The sequence below is a fragment of the Megascapheus bottae genome, chromosome 24 (genome assembly GCF_031878675.1).
Source record: "Megascapheus bottae isolate mThoBot1 chromosome 24, mThoBot2.hap1, whole genome shotgun sequence".
NCBI lineage: Eukaryota > Metazoa > Chordata > Mammalia > Rodentia > Geomyidae > Megascapheus > Megascapheus bottae.
The window spans coordinates 25,428,875-25,440,974 of NC_143532.1; the positions used below are offsets into that span (position 1 = coordinate 25,428,875).

General features: G+C 46.5%; 1 protein-coding gene across 1 annotated transcript in view; it reads left to right on the forward strand.

Annotated features, from left to right (window-relative positions):
- Nucleotides 1-12,100, forward strand: part of Znf423 (zinc finger protein 423) — a 305,842-nt gene that overhangs the window by 189,961 nt on the left and 103,781 nt on the right. Inside the window, exon 5 of the mRNA XM_090357672.1 lies at nt 2,121-2,205. Within this exon, the coding sequence (XP_090213798.1) occupies nt 2,121-2,205 (85 nt within the window). The remainder of the gene's footprint in view (nt 1-2,120; nt 2,206-12,100) is intronic.

The following is a 12,100-nucleotide window of genomic DNA, read 5'->3' on the forward strand; positions in this document are numbered from 1 at the left end:
GAGTGGGACCCTACCACACCCCATGGAGCTATGTCCTCTTGGAAAATACAAATCCTTACAGTCATCTTGTGTCCCCAACATTTCCCTATAGTTTGGGAGGGCTGCGCCTCTGGCCTTGCCTTTACACCATCCTCTCAGGCTCGCTCTCTTCTCCTAGGGCCTTTTCTTTCCAGCTTTTGTTTCTGGGACCAGTGGTTGTGGCCGTTGTTCTCCTGAAACTTGAGGAAAAAGGCCCTGCTTGGGGACTGTGGAGCCTGAGCAGGAACCCTGTTCCCAAACCTGAAGTTCCCAGCACTAGTGTCTCCAGTTATTTCATTCATTCATTAATCCACTCATTCATTGATTCAATAAGAATTTTCTTGATACCAGTAATAAAGTTAAGCTGGGTAAAGGTGATACACTTCTGTAATCCTGTCACTCAGGAAGCTGAGAAGGGAGGATAATGAGTTTCAGGCTAGCCTAGAATATTTAGTGAGACCCTGTCTCAAAAATAACAAAGCCTGGCCCTGGTAGTTTACACCTGTCTGTAATCCTAGCTACTCAGGAGGCTGAGATCTGAGGATCACAGTTCTAAGCTAGCCTGGCTGGGCAGGCAAATCTGAGAGATTCTTATCTCCAGTTAACTAGCAAGAAGCTAGAAGTAGAGGAATAGTGGTATAGTAACAGCCCTGACTGAAAAAAGCAAGTGAGAACACAAGGCCCTGAGTTTGAGCCCCAGGACCAACACAAGTAATAAGCATATTAATTAAATAAATACAGAACAAAACAAATAATCCCAGTGCTCACTGTTGCTAGACCCTATGCTGAAGTGGTGGAAATTTAGACTATTCAAAGTTGTATAGTTCCCTCTGTTTCTTTAACCTTAGCAAAGTACTTTCTATGTGTTATTCTGCATAGTTGATCACAAAGTCAACAGATCCTTGTATTTTGGCCTTTGCTGGCTGGGTCTCCCAAGGGTAGACACCAAACCTTCCTGTCCTCTGGCTCTTCAGGAGATAGTATGAGAGCACATAAGTCAGTCAATCACTGCACAGTGGTGACCCCACTACCCGAGTACTTTAGAGTGAGCTGAGGTGAGTGGGTAAGGGAGGGATTGACCTAACCCTGAGGTGGAAAGAAAAGACTTCTCAAAACTACTAATACATTGGCCAAGAGTGGGTGTACAGGGGAGGAAGCATTAGGGACTCAGGAACTGTGGGTGGGGTAGGTCCCAGGTGGGATTTTAGGGTGCCCAGCTTTCTGGTGACTTGTCCTAGCTGCATGGTTTAGAGCTAGACTTGGGCCCTTGCCCGGGAATCTCTACTTTTTCTTCCAGAGCTAAGTGAGGGCCTGTCCTCTGAGGAGTGTCTTCTTTGGACAACTTGGATATGTTGTGTTCCAACTCTGCCCCTTATCCTGCAGGAGGAAAAGAATGCCACAATCTTTCTTCCAGACAGGACATACCACCTCTGTCCCCAGGCAGTAGGTTCCATAATCCCTCAGGTTTAGTTGTGAGAATAAGCCTCATGCCTTATTGTGATTCTCATTGTCCTAGCCCCATCTCCAAAGGCAGCTGGATGTAGTCCTTTCGTGTGGAAACAGCTGCAAGACTCCTCCTCAGCCACCCTAATGGTCAGAGTTGTCAAGAGCAGTGTCCCTGCTCAGCCTGTTTGGTTCTTGGGTGGGTCAGTGGTTGAGGAGGTTATTGCGTGGGTAGAAAAGAGAGTGGATGGGTAGGTGGGTAGGTTGGTGGGTGGTCTGGTGTAGAGGTAGGTCTCTGGGTGATTGGGTAGATAGACAGATGATGCATGTATATAGAGATGGATGTATGCATAGGCAGGGGAGAGATAAGGAGCTGGGGAGATGGATGAATGGGGGGATGGAAGATGGGTAAATTGGTGAATGGGTGGAAATAGGTATAGATGGATAGGCAGCTGTCTTCACTTGTCCTTGCATTATGACAAGAGACGTGACTCCTGTAGAACACAGCCTGGTGGAATTTGATTGACAGGGAAGTGAGAAGAGAGCAGCTTAGAGATGCCATTCTGGGAAGTGTTGAGCCAGGCTGTTGAGAAACTTTGGATTTATGTTTTTGCCTGCCTCTCAGCTCTCTAACTCTTTCCTTCTTGATTTCCATACAGAAAAAGACATACCAGTGCATCAAGTGCCAGATGACCTTCGAGAACGAGAGAGAGATTCAAATCCATGTTGCCAACCATATGATTGGTAAGAGCTCATCTCCTCGTGCCCTGCTCTGCCATGCTGGGGCTCCATCATCACATTTAGAAATGTGCATTTCTAATCATCATCATTTCCTGGCTTTTAGGACAGAGGACAGCTACCACTGCTGTTTCTGAGACATTTCCAATGGGAATCAAGATGGCAGGGTGGAGTGCCTTCTCCACTGAGTCTTCTTGTCACAGCCTCACTCACATTACAATCGAACTTTTGACAATCGCCTCCATTTCCTGGCATAAATTTCCCTCCATTTCTAAAACGAAGTGCTTTTCAGTTGCCAAGCACTCAGGGGCAATTATGCTTCAATTTTGTATGTCATGACATTGAATAGACTTAACCGCTCGTATTTCCCACTCAGTGTGGTGAATTCCTCAGGCACATTGTCAAAACAGAACACTTACAAAGTTATTCCCATCCCTTTTCCTATTCCTCTTCAAGTGGATTTGGATTTGGACAAATGCAGTTTTTCTAGAAGGGGAGCTTTCAAAAGCCCACATTACTCACACATTCAGGCCCAGATACCGGGGAAAGTAGTAGATTTGTACCTATCTTGGCAGCCGGATGTGGGGATTGACCTGGCTGGAAGCAAGGTGAGACTGGGCTGAAGGGCTTAAAGGAGAGGGTGGCCCAGGGAGTGTGTATTTGGCACTCAGGGCCTCAGAAAGCTTCCAGAATCCTTGTACTGTGGTATTGCCTGGATCCTGTGTCTGAGCAGTGAGGTTTCCTGGCTGGTGGAGCATTTGAAACATTTGACCTCTACCTTCTCCCCTCCCCTCCCCTCCCCTCCCCTCCCTTCTCTCCCCACCCCTCTCCGCTCTTCTTTTCTCTTCTCCTGGGTTGTGGGCTTGAACTCAGGACCTGGGCACTGTCCTTGAACTCTTTGGCTCGAAGCTAACTCTTTACCACTTTGAGAGCCACAGCGCCACTTCTGTTTTTCTGGTGGTTAATTGGAGCTGAATCACACAGACTTTCCTGCCTGCGATCCTCTGATCTCTGCCTCCCAAGTAGCTAGGATTACAGGCACGAGTCCCAGTGTCTACTCACCTCTGCTTTTCCTCTAGCATCTTTTCACTGTCAGGTTTGCAGCAGCCATACTGTCAGAGAACTGTCTAGCAAAGCTTCTCACGGTGTTAATTGAGGAACTGCATACATGTGTAGAGCTAGGGGAGTCTCACCTTCTGAGCACACCCATATAACTAGCAACTTCGTCAAGAGGGCAGACTGCTCCTCAGCATCTCAACTCCCTTGGTCTCATCTACGCCTTCCCCTTCTAATGTAGTGTCATCCCATCCTGATGTCCAACAGCACAGGTTGGTGTTACCTGATCTGTGCATTCTATGAATGGAATCGCAGAGTTTTGATTTAGTGGTTTCTGGCAGCAGTGCGCATCTGTACTTGGAGCTGATTCCTTCTTGTTGGTGTATAATATTCCATTGTGGGAGTATGGCCCTGTTTATCTGATTGACTCTGTGGACCCATTTTGCAGCTATATCTATTGCTTAGCAATAGATATGCTGAGAATGCAGGAATAGGTAGGCATTATGTATTGATAGCTAATATGTCCTATTTGTGCTGTACATCTTTAGTGGGAATACAGGAGAAGTAGTATTGTTGAGTCCTGGGCTCTGGGAAGGGGTAATGTTGAGTTGGTCCTGACACATTCTCTAAGTGCCTCTCCCCAGTGCTGTGCGTCAACATTCCACGTTCAAAGAGCCATTGGATGTCCCCTCACGAATGAAGACACTTGCAAAATGACTGCCACCCAGCTGCAGTGCTGCCCCCTTCAGTGTGGCTGGGACCTAGCATCCCCGTTAGCCCAATCCCCTTCAGGTGCTGGACGGTGCGTGCGTGCGTGCGTGCGTGCGTGCGTGCGTGCATGCGTGCGTGTGTGTGTGTGTGTGTGTGTGTGTGTGTGTGTGTGTGTGTGTGTGTGTGTGTGTGTGTGTGTGGTGGGCTCACCTAGCAGCAAGGGGTGAGGATGAGCCCAGGAGGGGCACATAGGACCCTGGGAGGCTAGCCTGACAGCGAGATTGGTGGCTTTTTAATTTCTTCTGTCTGAAAACCCCCTGCTGAAGTATAAGAAGGAAAGCTACTCTGTCAGTCACCGGCTGCTGAGAACCCTTTCTTGGGAGTGTCAGGAAGGTGAAGATGAAGATATCTCCAAATGTTTGCTTTTGTAGCAGGTGGTGATATGCGCTCCTGTTTGTAAGCATGAAGAGCGAGAGCTGGCTAATTGGACCGCAGTGATTTCAAAGGTGCTCCCCCCTCCCTTCTAGTTTCCACCTTTCCTTTGTGCACAGCCTGGAAGCTGTGTGTCCTCAGGCACAAGGCAAAGGGGAGGCTGGAAAATGGAGTTACGGAAAGTGAAAGGAAGGTTGGACTGGCATTGGGCCTTTGTGTTGAGACGGGGGCTGCGTTTCCTCTCTGGTTGCCTGCTAGGGCTCCTCACCCATGGCCACCTGCCGGACAGAGGGCAGTTTGGGGCTGGGAACCCTGCAGCAAAGAGTGGAGATTTCTGGGTGGCACCACTCATCCTCACCTGTCTCTCACCCCAGGCCATCTGAGACCATCGTGAGGGTAGGTAGATGACTTGTAGAGGGCTGGGATACTAACAGGTGTCACTCCCGCAGCCCTGTGACACGCCAGACACTTTAGGGCATGGCTACTCCCCTCTTGTAGGGTATGGTAACTTACCCAAATTGGCTAGCCTGCAAGTAGTAGAGGCAGGTTCTGAAAACAGTCAGGGCCTGTGGTAGAAGAGGCCCTGGGGGAGGGACAGCATGAGCCTGGGAAAGGACAGTGTAGAGTAAGAGGGAAGCTTGATGGGCATTCAGCTAAGCTCCAATACTGATGCTCCCAGAACAGGTAGCTTCATCAAAAAGGGCCTAGGTATTGAAGGATGAAGAAGAGTTTTCTCTGTGGCAGGGCTGTGCCTGTCAAAAGAGGGCTAGGAGGCTGAGACCTAAGAATCAAGGTTCAAAGCCAGCCCAGGCAGAAAAAAGTCTGTGAGAATAACCAAAAATGCCGGAAGGGGGGCTGTGGCTCAAGTGGTAGAGTACTAGCCCTGAGCACAAAAATCTCAGAGACAGTGCCCAGGCCCAGAGTTCAAGTCTCATCTCCAAAAAGAGAGAGAAGAGGGCTAGGCACAGGAATGGAGGTCCCAAACTATGTTAGGTTGTGGGAAGCAGGACCTTCTGAGAAGATCATGGGGGAGCTCGGGGCAGGAGCAGAGGTCAATGACAGGAGCTGTAGGACCTGTCCTGGTGATGGAAACCACACATGGAGTAACGTCTTTGGCACAGAGAATGGGTTTGGGACTGAGTTGCCAAATAAAGGGGTTTGGGGTGAACTTCACCAGGACTCCCCCTTCCCATAATGCAGCTCATGGCAATGGCAGCCTGCAGTAGTGGCTCCTGCCTGGGAGCCAGGCGAGCATTCCTGGTCCACTGTGGCCCCCACCCCCGTCCCCAAGCCACCCCTCCTGCCAGCTCAGCCTTGTGACACAGGGCTGCTGGCTCATTTGTGTTTCCCAGCCTGGTCCCTGGAGGTTTCTGGGTGTACAGGCTGGTGCAGGGACGCTAGGAAGCTATGGGGGATTTGGGAGCGGGGTTATGGCCTGGGCTGTGCTGAGTACTGGAGGGGAATTAATCTGCAGTGATGGGGGGGGGGGGGAGATGGAAGAGAAGCAGAGCTTGTCTGGTCTGATCCAGAGGGAAGGAGCCGGGCAGAGGCTGGAGAGAAGGGAGGAGGGAGGTGCACAGACTTTAGCTGGCACTGTGATGGCCCTGGGTATGCTAGGGCCTGGCTTGAATTGAGCTCTGCAGTCCCAGTAAATCTGCTGGGCCCAGTATCCCTAGGGACAACTTCTCTGGCTAAATGGAGGCGCGCAGAGCAGCTGGCTGGACCTGGCCCTGGTTCCCCTCAGGGATGTTCAGATGGTAAACTTGGGGCGTTTGGAGGAGGGTCTGAATGAAGCTGATCTCTTGGGGGCCCAGGCTGCTGGAGACCTCCCCCAGTGCCCACAAACTGGTCTTTTTCTAGAGGAGCTTGTGTGCAGCTCTGTGGCCTAGACCCTGGGAGTTGAGATGATGCAGGGCCCTGTCTCCTTGGAAACATTCCCTGGCACCCCTCGTCTTGGGAGGGAGCAATTTGGATCTGCTAGAAAGGCAAGGGTCTTCAGAAATCTTTTGAGCAACGTGATCGCCTTTGAAATCCCTCCTCCCCCAGAGACTGAGGTCCCTTCCCTGGGCCTCCCCCAGCCTTTGAAATATCCTTCCACTCCCCCTCCCCCCCTGAAATCCAGAGGCCCCCAGAGGACAGCTCAGCGCTGTGGCCTCCAGCTGGGATGACCTGGCTCCACCCAGCCGCCCCTCTCCACCCTCTCCCTCCCTCCAGACCCTGGGAAATCAGCTCTCCAGAGTCAGAAGGTGTGTAGGAGGCCTGGACAGTGTCTATTTGCCCCATGGTGGGAAGGGAGGATTGTGAGTCCTCACGCAGGTGGTGAACTTGTACCTGTGAGACATGCTGCCCACTCGGTGTCCCCTGCCCCCCAAACAGGGCCTGAGCCTGGAACCTTGGGTTACTTGGGGTCTGCAGGATGTGTGTCCTTGAGGTGCTTTGAGATGGAGATGCTGAAATTAGGGCTGGCTGGAGGAGGACATTGAGAACTTGCCCTTGCAATAACAAGCTTTCGGAGACCTGGGGTGACAGGTGGGGAGGGGGGTGGTGACTCAGCCTCTGGGCCCCTGGGCATCCTTGATCCCTGCCTCATTTGCTCCCTGAGGAGGGTAGGGTTGGGAAGGGATGCTGTCCTCGGGGCATCTCCACAGGACCTTTGCTCTGAGTGTCCTTGGATAATGGTTATGGACTTTGACAGGCAGCCAAGTGGGGCCAGGTTGTTCCTGTGGGTATTGGCCACTCTGGAGGCCTTTTCTCAATTGTACTGTTGTCCCCTTGTCCCCTGGGTGCTTCTCAGAACTGAGCTTGGCTGTGGGGAGCCAAGAACTGGGGAGGAAGTAGACGTTTATTTGTGTGCCCTCCCTGCCCTCTGACTGCATTGCAGGAAAAGATGGAGGGAGACAGAGAGACACAGAGAGGCTTTCAGAGATAGAGACAGAGACACACAGAGAGATGGAGAGAGCGTGTGAGGCAGGGATGGAGAGACAGGCAGAGAATCTGCTCTCCTTTCCTAGTCTTCCATCCCAGAAAATGCCTCAGGCTGCCTGGCAGACCTGTAGTATCTTCAGGGAGAGGAATGGCTGGTGCAAGGGAGAGGTTGGAGAGCAAGTCATGGTCTTCTGTCATACCAGGAAGGTCCAATGCCCTCACATCCAACCAAAAAGGGACAAGAAAGGGAAGAGGAAAGGGGGCCTCCTGGCCTGGGGCTCAAGGGGATAGGAGCCTGTCAGGCTCTTGAATGGTGCTTTTGATTTTGGTAACACTTGACTCAAACATCTACCTAAGCTGTGTAGATGGTAAGAATCTCCCCTGCTTCACAGCTGGAGTAGGGTCTAGGATCTGATGCTTTCCTTCCTCCTTCTTCTTCACCTACTGTCCAAGACAGCTCCAATATTCCTCACCAATGAGAGAACCAGTCCTTGATTTGGGGGGTCTTCTCCTCTCAGCCAATGTGGGTACAACACTTTGGGCCCATGGGTATTTAACTGGGTTCTGGAGCCAATTGGCTTGTGGAGATCAAGGAGTCAACTCTATGTCTACAGTTTGCGTGGGACACAACTAAAGATTACTGTTATCTGAAATTTACGCCCTCTCCTGTGAAAAACTGTGGTTTGCCTCCCCCACTCCTTCTTTCTTGCTCTGTATGGTCGTTTAAGATTTTCATCTTAAAGCAAAATGAACTTTGTTTTGAGTTGATTGTATAAGCACACGGTGCTTCACAGAGAAAGCTCTTGTGTGGTTTACTCAGTTTCCCTGAATGGTAATTTTTTGCAAAACATTATCCTAACCAGGATAGCAACACCACTTCAGTCAAGGGTCAGGATATTTTCCCCGATAGGAGACTTCTCAAGTTGCTCTTCTATAGTGAAACCACTTCCTGCCCGCTCCATTCCCTCTTTAACCTTGGAAACCACTAATCGGTTCTCCATTTCTAAAGTTTTGTCATTTTTAAGAAAGTTCCCTAAGTGGCTGTGCATAAGTTTTCACTGTCATCAGTTTAAATGCCCAAGAGTGCAATAGTTGGGCCCGTACGACCTGCATATTTGATGTTCTAAGACACAGTTTTCCAGAACTCTGATTTCTGCAGAGCGGTAGAGGTCAGTCCTCCCTGCACGTCGTTTTCCCCACAATGATAGGTGAGCAGTGCTAGCTCATTGTAGTTTCAATTTCCATTTCCCAGATGCCTAATGATGAGGAAACACCTTTTCCTGGCTTATTTGCCATCTGTTTATCCTTTGATGGAATGCTTCTTCCTGTCTTGTGTCCTTTTTCTAATTGGATTATTTGCTTCTTTCACATTGAGTTTTGAGTGTTCTTTACACATTCTTGACATGTGGTTTGCAAATACTTTTTCCCCCAGCCTATAGCTTGTCATTTCATCTTAACCAGATCTTTTCCAAAGCAAAAGTTTAAAACTTTTATTAAGTCCAATTTATCAAATATTCCTTTAAAGGATTATATCTTTACTGCCAAAGATAAGAACTTTTTGCTTAGCCCAGATTCCACAGAATTTTCTCTTTTATTTTTTTCTCCTAAAAGTGTACTAGTTTCATATTTCCTAGTTTAGTCCATGATCTAGAGTTAATTCTGATGTAAGCTGTGAGACTTTAGGTTGAGGGCTATATGTTTGTTTGTGTGTGATTCTGACTCTGTGTGTGTGTGTGTGTGTGTGTGTGTGTGTGTGTGTGTGCATGTGTGCATAAAAATGCTCTTATATCATATATTGGAAAGACCTTTATAACCACATTGATCTTTCTTAGGGGCAGTACTGAGAATTGGAACCCAAGGCTTCACATTTGCTGGAGCCATGCCTCCAGCCTTGGTTTTTTTTTTTTTTTTTTGATTGATTGTGGGACTTGAACTTTGGGACTGCTGTCCCTGAGCTCTTCAGCTCAAGGCTACTATGCTACCCCTTGAGCCACAGTGCCACTTCTGGTTTTCTGATGGTTGATTAATTGGAGTCTCATGGACTTTTTAGTGTCTGGGCTGACTTTGAACTGCTATCCTCAGATCTCAGTCTCCTGAGTAGCTAAGCGCCCAGCTCCAGCCTTGTTTTTTTTTTTTTTTGCTGATTATTGTAAGCATAAGGTCTTCCCTCTTTCCCTGGGTATGTACTTGAGCCATGATCTGCCTGCTTTTAGGCTTCTGATCTTCTCTGGGTTGGGGTCCCAGAGAGCCACCATGTCCAGGTTCCTGTGGCAGAGATAAAATTTCATGTCCATTTCTGCCAGGCTGGTGGGGCAGCATGATTCTCTCGCCTTAGCCTCTCATGAGTTTTGTAATGACAGGATCATCCACTGCTTGCAACTGAATGTTTTGCAAACTTTTCTGTCTGGGCTAGTCTTGAACTGCCATTGTCCTGTTCTCAGTTTCGCAAGTAGCTAGGATTACAAGCCTGAGCCACTAGCTCTTTACACTGAACTATTGTTGTACCACTGTCAAATATGTTCATTGCGTTTCATCAATTTATTTCTAGATCATTTGATTATGAGTTTTATTCCTCTAGAATAAATCTTTATTCTAGTAGAATAAATCTACAAGTTGGAAGGAATGATTCCTCCTGTCTTTTAAAATTACATTTGTATTATATTTGCGTGATTGTGCAAAGGGGTTACCATTCAACACGTGATTTGCTTGATATTACACCTTTCCTCCTGTTATGATGATTCTCTTTCAAAATTATTCTCACTGCCTCAATTGCTTTGCTTTCTCATATAAGGAATTATTAGGGTAATCTTGCCTATATGACAATTTTCCTGTAATTTTTAAAGAATTTTATAAAATATCTGGGCACTGGTGGCTCATGCCTGTAATCCTAGCTACTCAGAAGGCTGAGATCTGATGGTTGTGGTTCAAAGCCAGTCCAGGCATAAAAGTCTGTGAGACTCTAATCTCCAATTAACCACCACAAACTGAAAGTGGCACTGTGGCTCAAGTGGTAGAGTGCTAGCCTTGAGTTGAAAGAGCTCAGAGACAGTGCCCAGGCCCAGAGTTCAAGCCCCATGAGTGACCAAAAAAAAAAAAAGAATTTTATAAACTTATGTATGTCAATGTGGAAAAATTTGATGCTTTTACTATTTTGCGACTTAGAATCCACAAACATGGTAGTGTCTCCTTTTAGTTAAATCTTCAACTTTCTCTCTTCTTCATTTTTTAGTATACTAAACAGAAAGATAATACTGATATATTTATCTGCATATTTAATTGTAAGCAGTATTATAATTTAAATTTTGTATTCGCATATTTGTCACTCATTGCTAGTATGTAAAAATACAGATTTCATTTTGGGGGCTAAGGATTTGCTGTGTAAGCAGGCTGTCTGGTAACTCTTCTCTTGCCTCCGCCTCATGAGTGCTGACTTACAGGTGTGTGCTACCATATCTGGTTGATGTTCATTTCTGAATCCTTGTACTTTGCTTAACTCACTTGGCTGCATGCTACTGATCGATTGATCATGTCTATGGGGTTTTCTACATAGGCAATCATGTCATCTGTAAATAAGCATAGTTCCCTAAGTCCTTCCTTAAGTAGATGCTTTGTCTCACTTCTCTGGCTAGAACTTTCAGTGTGATGTGAAGAGGAACATTCTATTTTTGATTTCAGGGAGAAGATTTTCCCCATTAAGTTAATTGTTTGTGATAGCAGTGTCTTGCAGATATTCTTTATCAAATTGAAGAGCTTCTTTCCTATTCCTATTCCTTGCGATCTGTCTGTCTGTCTGTCCATCTATGTATCGCCTGTCATCTTGGCAGTACTAATGTTTTGAATTCAGAGCCACATATTTGCCAGGGAATGTTCTGCATTTTAATCCACATCCTTAGCCCTTTGTACTTTAATGATTTTTTAAATAAAGTCTGTGGGTTTTGTTTGAATTAGTCTCAGACCATGTCTCCACATAGCTGAAATTACAGGACTGCATTACCACTGTGACTTAACTATTTTTCTTTTGAGATAGGGTTTTACTTTTTTGTATGTGCTGGCCTTGAACTATGATCTTTCTATTTCTTATGTAGTTGGGATTACAGGCTTGAACAAACATGTCTAGCCTCTGCTATTTTTCTAAGAGTGTTTAGAAAATATAAATTGGTGTTCTTTTTTTATTGTACCTACTGCTATGATCATGTGATTTTTTTCATTTGCGTGTTTAATATGGTAGATTTTATTGGCCTATCTTCAAATAGTGAACCAGTTTTATGTCCTTGTTATGTATCATACTTGTTCATGATGTGTAATTCTTTTTGTTGATAGCTGAATTCTATTTGCAAAGAATTTGTGAGAGATTTCTATGCCTGTGTTTATGAAGAATAATAGTGAGAAGTACTGTATTATTTTTATCCTTTCTTTGTGTGATTTGACACAGGGCGATACTAGCTTTGAAAAATGAATCAAAACATGCTCTTTACATTTCCCTTTATTATGTGTGTGTGTGTGTGTGTGTGTGTGTGTGTGTGTTTGATTCTTTTTTAAATGTTTGCTGAATTAGTGATGCAACTGGCTCTGGAGATGTCCTTTTAGGAAATTTTAAATTCTCAGTAATTTCTTACTGACTTTAGAACATTTCAAATCATTTCAGATTTAGTATGAGTTTTAGTATTTTCCTCTTTTTGGGGGGGAAGTGGGATCCAGTTTCATCTTATTTGTCAAATGTATGGATGTATAATATTGTTCATAGTATTAGTTGCCTATAGGATTGATAGTGATATCC